Below are 10,000 nucleotides of genomic sequence, written 5' to 3'. Positions count from 1 at the left end.
AGCAACGAAGTCTGCTGTAGAAGCTCCTGCCCCTTCACTTTATTGTGAAAATAACCACACTTTGTTGCATCTTAGTCACAGATGAATGCACTCCAATATGGTGTGAAGAAGTTTGGATGTGTAAAAATCATGCACCAAAGTCAAAACTCTCATCTCATACTTAATTTGGGCAGAAAAAGTGCCATAAAATTAGTCTCCGAAGACGAACGAAAAATTCCTCACACGGTATTTGGGGTAGTACAGTCATCTAGATTAGAATTGAAAATTGGAAGCGATGTGTTAAAACCCGTCAGGACAGGAGGTCTGAGAAGTTGTACAGTACAGGCCGCAGGAATAGCGGCACTTACACGCGTGTAAAATGCGTGCAATATGGCGTCTTTACATGTAAAATACACGTGAAATACATGTGAGAAATACCAGTGTAAATATTTACATGAGCTTTACAAACAACTCAATTACACGCAAATTGGGTGTAATTCCAATGAGTGGCGCATCTTTTGTTCTTCATACACGCAAACTGCGAGTACTTTTCCCAGAGAAGAGTACAAAAAATTAATTAATTGTGCGTTTTGATTGAGAAATATCGATTTACCTTAAAAGTTGGATCTTTTGGATTTCCAATCGAGCACAAAGTTCACAAACAGATTGCACTACGTGCCATAGCATTTCAATTGGATTTAATTTCAGTGATTCATACACGCACTTAATGAGCTTCTGCATGTAAGTGTAGGTGTGTTTAGCGCATGTAAATTGAGTGTAAATTGTGTGCAATATTCAATACAATACATACATTACATACTTAATTGACCACTCCCCTTAGGGGCTTTTTTCCCCATGGGGGCTTTTTGGCGTTATAATAAACCCGTAGAAAATCGAGCTTGAAGTTTTTGCGTGCAGTTCATGGTCTGCTGAACAACTCCGCCCCCTACTTGAAAGCCAATTATGCTGAGCCAATCAGCTGGAATATTTGGTGACCTTCTTTACCGCTAAAGTTCACTCAGCTTTCCATCCTTCCGAGGTCGATAAAATGAGTACCAGCATGCGTGGACTGCTTAGAAGCGGCTGCAATTTGTGCCTGTATATGCTTCCAGTCCGCTGGGGGTAAGTTGATCATTGTAAAGCGCCTTTGAGGCGTTACAGTGATAAGGGCACTATATAAATGCACCACATTACTTTTTACTTTTTTACAAATGGCCAACCCTTATATTTCCCCTCCACCTTCTCCAACTTCTGGTAGTGCAAGAAAGCCATATGAGATTGAATTTTTAAAATATTATTATTATTATTATTGTTTTGATGTGATATTATTTTTATGATTTCACAATAGCAATGGACCCGAGCCACACACATCAGATTAAGATTGCTGAAGGTGAAAACTCTGTTGGCAGATCTGTTACCACTTGCCAGGCAAGATCCTTCAGTGACAAGGAGGGTATGAACAAACTTAGTTCGTTCCTAACTGCAACAGAAAAAATTGAGAGTGTGCTAAACCATGTGACCTATGAACTCCCACACACTTGTAACCAGACTCCCAGATGTGTGTGAGAAAAACATTTTCTGCTTGTTTCGTTCCTCATCCAGCGGAAAGCAACACTGCAATTTTGCAACAAGATACTGTACGAAATTAACATGTAGTTGCAATTTCACAAATTTATTTTAGTTGCAAGGATGTTGCATTGTATTTTGTTGCCAGTGGTTTAACAAAACAAAATATGAGCCCACAATACTTGTGTTTGAAGAAACCTGCTGTGAATGATCGAGGGAATTGTATTGTACACATAACATCACAGCTAAATTACAGTACAATAATTGTTATTGTGCCTATAATTTTCTTCCTGCTGTGAATGATCGAGGGAATTGTATTGTGCACATAACATCACAGTAAACAACATCGTCGCTCTTTGGAGGTTGGGTGCCCGAAACATCCTGGAGCTTCCACTATTGGCAGCCAGCTCCAAGATGGAGACTGCACCGATGGCTGGCAAACCTGACAACCCAGCCATGAGCCCCCACGCCCCCGAGAAGAATGGGCACCCGTCACACTGATACACAGTGGAAAGAAGAGGGTGGGGAGGGAGGGAACAAAAAACTGCTAAACGCTCCACACACAATGCTCCTGCTTCCCACCACACTGATAAATAAGCGATACAGCCCAAAGCACGAGGTATTCCACGCATGCGCAAGTATAGTAAAACCACTGACCAATAGGCTGCAGTCGCTCCTAGTTGTTTACTTGGTTAAACTTCGTTTAACCTCATCTAAATTACGGTATAATAATTATTGTGCCTATAATTATCTTCAAATTGGAAGAGAATTCATGGCGAGGAAAAAATGTATTTTCATTTCTTTATTTATTTTAGAAAAAGTAGCGGCAATATGGCAGCTGCTAACCCTTTTATTTGAAAAGGGCGAAGCTTAAAACTAGTCGCAAGTTTATTTTAGTTACAAAGGGAAAAAATTCAGTGGCAAATGTGACTATATATATTGGTCACAATTTCCAGCCCTAAGTATGACTATATGTCTCACCAGGATTTTAACATTGTATATCATTCCCAGCCATGCCAAGGGTGCTGAATGCAATTAAATGTAGTTTAACCCATTGACTCCTGGGGGTTAGGGGAGAGTAAAATCGTCTGGCGTTAGACAGAGTAAAATATTAAGTATGGCTGGTTTAGGCCTGTGTAGGAGTGAATGGGTTAAAAAGGTTATCAACAAAGAGGGGTACTTGTCAGGTCTGGTTGATCATCGAAGAGTGGTCAGTGGTATTTGACACAGGTGCATGCTCATTGAATTTCTTTAAGCACATGGTAATGAATGAGTTGCTGATCCCCAGACCCCTTTGTTTTTCCCCAATATTTGCAAAGACTTCTGGGATCACCAGGCGGCAAACAAACCAGTCGATTGCGCTGCTCAAGTTAAAATACGCGATTAGAAACATTCAATAAAGAGTATTTGTAGGATTTGAGCTCAAGTTCAAATTTGGAGATTAGAAACGTTCAATAAGAGGTATTTGTAGGATTTCAAGAAATATAAATTATTCAAGTTTAAGAAGTAGTCATATAGGTGGTGGTGATCACCGTGCAGTGATTGTACGGATGCGACAATGACCGTTGATATTCAGAGCGACAAATCAAACTAGTACTTTCTTGAGGTTTTACTCTTATGGAACCAGCAAAGAAATTACAGCTTACGAGAAACAGATTCAAAGAACAAACTTCAAGGCCAACAAGAGCACTAAAGTTTACTCTAATAATTTTGCCAGTGTATACCATTGTGATACTTGGGAGAAGCCCATTTTGTATATGAAAGGTTATCCACGCGACGGCAATGATGTGAAGGCTAGAGAAAACATCAACACGAAGGGAAAACGAAAGCAACATTCAAAGCCAGATTCCGAGCCTTCAGTGAAGCAATGTCGTGATAGCCATCTGGCAGAAGAGTCGGATTAAAGTGCTTTGTCCTCACGCAATTCCAAGTTAAGTTTTCCACTTTCAGTCGAGGATGATTTCACATCCACAATCTAAATTTCAGTTTCAGTTGTGTATTGCGTTGCATTAGCATTAGATTGGTTTGAAGAAGGGAATAGTTTCTGATCAGTTTTGATTTTCGTTTCAAAGACTGTATATGACGACATGCGCTCTTTGGTAGTTTCAGTTGAAGATGGTTTCATTTCGGTTTTCATGGTTGTTGCATTTTCAGAATAAGCCTTTACAGGTATGTTCTTGATCACAAATAGCTGATGGTTTGAAGTCAGGTATAAACGCAGGTTGAATTCCAGAAGAATTTAGTGAATCGACCCTATTGACGCTCGGAAGAGGTGGTTTTTGTTTTTTCACGAAGAGTTTGCTGTATCACTGCAAGCAGCGGATTCGTTTAAATTGGTTTTCTGTATACATTGAACATTTTCCAGTGTTGACACTCTTTCCGAGCTTTGCTTTAACCGGCACCGAAGCATGCAATTTCACATTGTTGCCCTTGTCTGGATAACTTGACCTTTCATGTACAAAATAGGCTTTTTGCAAGTATCACAATGGTATCCAACAGGGAAATGATTAGAGCAAACTTTAGTACTCTTAAACTCGAACGATTTATATTTCTAGCAGAGTCAACTCGTTTGTTTGCCCCCTGGCATTCCCAAAAGTCTTTGCAAATGTAGAGGAAAACAAAGGGGCCTGGGGACCAGCAACTCATTCATTCATCGGACATTTCGCCAGCCACTTTGTACCAAGCCTGTACAGTTGAGCATTTGCTTTCCCCCTCTCTCCCTACTTCCACGGTTTATCAGTGTGACGGGTGCCTGATTGCCTGGTGTTGGGGCTCTTGGCTGGGTTGCAGGGATTGCTGGCCATGGGAGCTTCACACGGTTGAGGGGCTGTGCTGGCTGGCCTCCAGTAGAAGCTCTTGGACATATCCCAGGCACCCAACCTCCATTTAGCAATGCATTTGTTAAGTTCTTTCATAATAGCCACCCACATATGTTATTGTGATCAATACTGATTAACCCATTCACCCCTAAACCAGCCTAAACCGGCCATACTCTGTCAAACGCCAGACGATTTTACTCGTCAATGTGGAACCCCCAGGAGTCAATGGGTTAATGGAGGGGACATTCGATTCAACTGCTTGATCTGTTTACATGTAATTGTTTGATTTCTTGCAGTATTTTTACTCCATCAAGGATATTTCAGTTGGTGGTATTTGCATGTGTAATGGCCATGCAGATGCTTGTGTTCAGTCTTCTGAGGATTCAAGCCCTCAATTTGTGTGCCAGTGCAAACACATGACCTGTGGAATCAAGTGTGAACAGTGTTGTCCCGGATTTGTGCAGAAACCTTGGAAACCAGCTACACCAGACAACAGTCATGAGTGTGAACGTAAGTAAAACCACACCAATATGTGTTACGTGTGCAGTAATCATTTACTTACAAATGAAATTAATAAACCACACACAAAGCAAATAATAATAATAATAATAATAATAATAATAATAATAATAATCAATACTTGTGCCCAACATGGCTACACTCCGGCTAGTTTACATCGTACATCTTTGATATTGGTCATCCATGTTATGGTCACTTGACACCTGTCAAAACACATGTCCATATCGCAGGCTCAAGTTTGGAGCTTATCTAGGTCAGCTGTTTTTTGGAAGTTGACCACTGACCAGGTATTGGGTTTCAAGTGGATCACAGGCTCAAGCCAGGGTTAAACTATTGTAGCAATAAATAACCAGGGATCGAGCTCTGCTTTTTAGGCTTGGCTAAATCTATGTGTTACAACAACATCTACAGCATAGGTCCACTCAACACTCCTTTAACCCTATCTGTCCCAAGAGAGTGACATGTATTACTCTGTCAAATGCTAGATGGTTTTACTCGTCAATGGGGTACGCTTCAGGGGTGATCATGAGGGAATAACAACATCTAGGTCCACTCAAACTATGTCCTCTTTAATTTTGCATTTTGTTGACATTCTTAATGTTTCAGGGTGCAACTGTCACAACCACACAACTGATTGCTATTATGATGAAAGAATTTCTCAGGCAAGACGAAGTCTGGATATCCATGGAAACTATGAGGGGGGTGGTGTGTGTGTAAACTGTCAGCATAATACAGATGGTATAAACTGTGAGAAATGTAAACAAAACTACTATCGTCCAACTGGGGTGCCCAAGACGTCTTCTTCTGTTTGCCAAGGTACCCTTACCACCTTTTACCAACTTTAATCTTCTAAATTGCCATTAATTAAAAAAATGAAAAATTTGATCAAAATGGGCAAGAGATAAGGAGGATGTGATACCATTTGTGAGTATACTAGGGCTTGCAAGTCCTTTTTGCTCTCTTCTGATCAATCCAAGGCTGTTTTCATTTTGAGGTAAAGCTGCTTACTTTAAATAATAGGTAATCCTCTTGGTGTTAGTCTGCCTCATTGTGTAAGATTTTCGTAGTCTTGCAGTGATTCCTGAATACATTTTTTGCAGCTTGTACCTGTGATAGACGATTTTCCACTGGTGACTGTTTTGATGGTGATGGCCGATGTGAATGCCGTGAGAACTATAGTGGTCCTCGTTGTGATCAGTGCAATGAAGGGTTTTATGGTTTTCCGAATTGTAAACGTAAGTTTTTATTGCAAATGTTCATTGTTGTATGGTTTGTCTGATGTCTAAACAGGGCTGTCATTAAGTTTTGAAGCAGGTTTAACACTCAAGATTTCACCCGTAACATGTTATAGGGCCTTAGCCCCTGGGAAGGTCTGGGGGTATACTCTCCCAGAAAATTGGACCCTCTGAAATGCATTTTCCTGCACTGAGGCACAATTTTTTTTTTCTCAATGAAAAACTAATGGAAATAAAGTCAATCAGGTCAAGTCAATTTTTATTTAAACTCGCACAGAATATTAATTTTAATACACTTCAGTGTTTTTAGATATAAGAGTAAAAGATTGTGATACATGTAGAAATAAAGAATTGGAGCTCTTGATTTAAGATTACTTCAAGATTAAGGTCTTTACTTGAACATTATATATTAGTATCATCAGCAAATAAGTGGAAACTAAGCAATTTAAAGGTGTCAGGTAAATAATTATTATTAACGTATAGCAAAAACAACAAGGTTCCAAGAACAGACCCCTGAGGTACTCCACAAGTGATTGAGAAAGAATCAGGTATATGACCATTGATCAGATACATACAAATTATTGTTCTCTATTGGATAGATACGACTGAAACCAGTCATAGGCTTTACCTCTTATTCCATAGTGATTCAGTTTAATGGAATGATTAACTGTGTCAATTGCCTTATTGAGGTCAATGAAAATACCACAACCAAACTCATTGTTGTCAGTTGAGTTAAGATTGATTCATTAGTATGTATCAGTGCATGATTAGTTGAGCACTTTTGCCTAAAGCCAAATGAAAGTGGATAAAGGATGTTATGATGTTCAAGATAACTCTAAAGACGCTTAAACATAGCCTTCATTAGTATGTATCAGTGCATGATTAGTTAAGCACTTTTGCCTAAAGCCAAAAACTTAGTAAATTAGACAAAAACAATGACACTAGATCAGGATCAGGATCAGGATCAGGATGTTATGATGTTCAAGATAAGTGTAAAGACGCTTAACCTCGGCTTCCTGGGAGAATACTCTCTAGAGAGTAAAGGAACTTCCGACGTTAAATAAGGTGTACCTTTACCTTTACCTTTACCTAAACATAGCCTTCATTAGTATGTATCAGTGCATGATTAGTTAAGCACTTTTGCCTAAAGCCAAGTGAAAGTGGATAAAGGATGTTATGATGTTCAAGATAACTCTAAAGACGCTTAAACATAGCCTTCATTAGTATGTATCAGTGCATGATTAGTTAAGCACTTTTGCCTAAAGCCAAAAACTTAGTAAATTAGACAAAAACAATGACACTAGATCAGTAGAGAATCGAATCGAAGGAATCAAGAATTTAACAAGCTGGTTGCTTGACTGATTTCTCAACAGACTAATAGCACAAACGCAACTGGGAATACGAATAAAAGAAAAGCCTGCCAAAGTTGCTTGGAGAATGTTGTTTGGGAGTAATGCAGAAAATGGAGCGACTTTAGCCTTTTTCAAATCCAGTTGGTGAAATTGGGAAAAAATCACAACTTTTTTGCCAGTTTAAAGTTTATTGGGAAAAATACCACATAGAAAAGAGACATTGATTACATTGATTAATCAGAGTGAAGTAATACTACTTAAAACTTAGTAAATTAGACAAAAACAATGACACTAGATCAGCGAGATCGCGACGATCAAGGAACGACAATCGAGCATCGAGTAGAGAATCAAGTCGAAGGAATCAAGAATTTAACGAGCTGGTTTCTTGACTGATTTCTCGACAGACTAGACTAGCACAAACACAACTGGGAATACGAATAAAAGAAAAGCCTGCCAAAGTTGCTTAACTTGGAGAATGTTGTTTGGGAGTAATGCAGAAAACGGAGTGAGTTTAGCCCTTTTTCGAATCCAGTTGCTGAAATTGGGAAAAAATCACAACGAACAACACTATTCTGTGCGATTGCAGTGAAGATAATTATTCTTTGGCCATATGATCGAAGCATACTCAACAATGACATGGACTATAAACAGTCTTCAACACCATCGGACCGGCGTGGTGTTTTAAGTTTACTCTGTAGGCTTCTAATCGAGAGCGCAATCCGCCCGACAATTTAGCTGTAAACCACAATGTAGCCTGTTAGTGAAAATTACTTCCATAATAGTTTGAGAGAGAAAAGTCTTTGAAACTACGTGTATTCTGTGCGATTGCAGAAGAGACATTATTCTTCGTCCGTGTGATCGAAGCATACTCTACGATCACACGGACTGTAAACAGTCTTCTAAACTATACGCCGGAGTGGCATTTCAAGTTTACTCCTTTGGCAGTTTGTAAACCTTACTGGATACATGTCATCAGTAACACTGCAGTAGCAGACCTTTCTGGAAACAAATGTCCACTGTATACATGGATGTCAATTTCAGATTAACAAAAACTGTTTCTTTGGACGTAAAACTATTCCGTAATGAATTGCTTGAGACCCCGAGTTTCATTGCCGGCCTTGTTTGTATATTCCCTTACAAGAAAAATCAACAGTCACTGGTATCAGGTTAATTGAGGAAATATTACATGTATTTACAAAAAAAAAGGCAGGAGAAGAGAAAAAGACAACATGTTGCCCTAAGTATTATCTAGAGCATAGTGTTTAGGCCTAAGGTTATCATTTTATTTAAAGGTTTGGGTTGTTTCAGCTATGGTACCCTTCACCCCCTACCCCTCACCCCCTACTCCCCACCCCCTGAATAGTCATGCCACTTAGCGCTTGAATTATGAAAATCGACGTAAAACCAAAACCAAATTAATTACTTTGACCAATGAAAAAGGACAGAGACAATCCGGTAAACCAATCAAAACTCGACGTAATTACATGTAGCCGACACAAAGTGCGGGAAAATGTGCACACGGGAGCCACGATTGGTTTTGGTTTCACTTCTGATTGGTTGAAAAAGTGACGCAAGAACTTTGAACCAATCACTGAGTGAAGTAATGCAAAACCAAAGCAATTTGCTAATTACTTCAACACTCAATTGAAAACCACTCTATTCTAAATTGGTTGATATTAGTTTTTTTCACCTTACAGCTTGCGACTGTCATCCGAAGGGTACAAGTGGGCAAGTTTGTGGACCCACAGGGGATCAGTGTCCTTGTAACCCTGGTTACACAGGACCAAAGTGTGATCAATGTGCCACAGGATATTATGGATTCCCAGACTGCAGGAGTGAGTACATGTATTTACCAGAAGCATAGTGCTGGAATGCAATAACTCATGTTTTATATTTGTATCCCTATATATGCTGTGAATTAATGAATGGTTATAAATTAATAAAGATTTTAATCAATCATTGTTGATGTTGGGTTGTTTTCTGGCACTGACAACTGTAAATTCTGAGTGTGGACAACATGCAAGCCATGCGTGCCAACATGGCGAGCCATGCAAGTCTACAGGCAAGTTTTGCGAGTGACACAGTTATTGAAAGCTAATCATTTAAAAATGGGTGCTCAGACTTGTAGTACTGTTTATTGGTGCTATTTGAAATAGGTGCTTAGACTTAAATGCAAGATTTGCATGACTTGCTTGGCTTGCTGGCTCGCAGCTTGTGCAGACCTGTAAGTTTTTGATAGCATAATTTGTATTTGTCTTGGATAAAGAAAAAGAACGTTTTTCAATATCAGAGCCAAAGGAACTGGTATGTGATAAATTATTTGCTTTGAAACTTAATTTCATATCATGTTTTTGAAGGCTGACTGGCTTGGCACTGTGCATGTAGTTTGCTGCAAACTTCAGTTATTTTGAACTTAAGGTGTTGGTTGATATTCAGACTGTAATGTATGCACCCCCTCTTTTTTTGAGGACTGAGATCCCCTTGAATTAGGTACAAAAGTTGGATATTCATATCAACTCGGATTGCTCAC

General features: G+C 39.2%; 1 protein-coding gene across 1 annotated transcript in view; it reads left to right on the top strand.

Annotated features, from left to right (window-relative positions):
- The window catches only part of LOC138047587 (laminin subunit alpha-like), a 103,330-nt gene that overhangs the window by 5,660 nt on the left and 87,670 nt on the right, over nt 1-10,000 (top strand). Inside the window, exons 4-8 of the mRNA XM_068894503.1 lie at nt 1,328-1,432; nt 4,661-4,874; nt 5,490-5,699; nt 5,984-6,118; nt 9,168-9,305. Of these exons, the coding sequence (XP_068750604.1) occupies nt 1,328-1,432; nt 4,661-4,874; nt 5,490-5,699; nt 5,984-6,118; nt 9,168-9,305 (802 nt within the window). The remainder of the gene's footprint in view (nt 1-1,327; nt 1,433-4,660; nt 4,875-5,489; nt 5,700-5,983; nt 6,119-9,167; nt 9,306-10,000) is intronic.

Source organism: Montipora capricornis, chromosome 4 (genome assembly GCF_036669925.1).
Source record: "Montipora capricornis isolate CH-2021 chromosome 4, ASM3666992v2, whole genome shotgun sequence".
Lineage (NCBI taxonomy): Eukaryota > Metazoa > Cnidaria > Anthozoa > Scleractinia > Acroporidae > Montipora > Montipora capricornis.
This window is presented reverse-complemented; position numbering and strand designations above follow the sequence as displayed.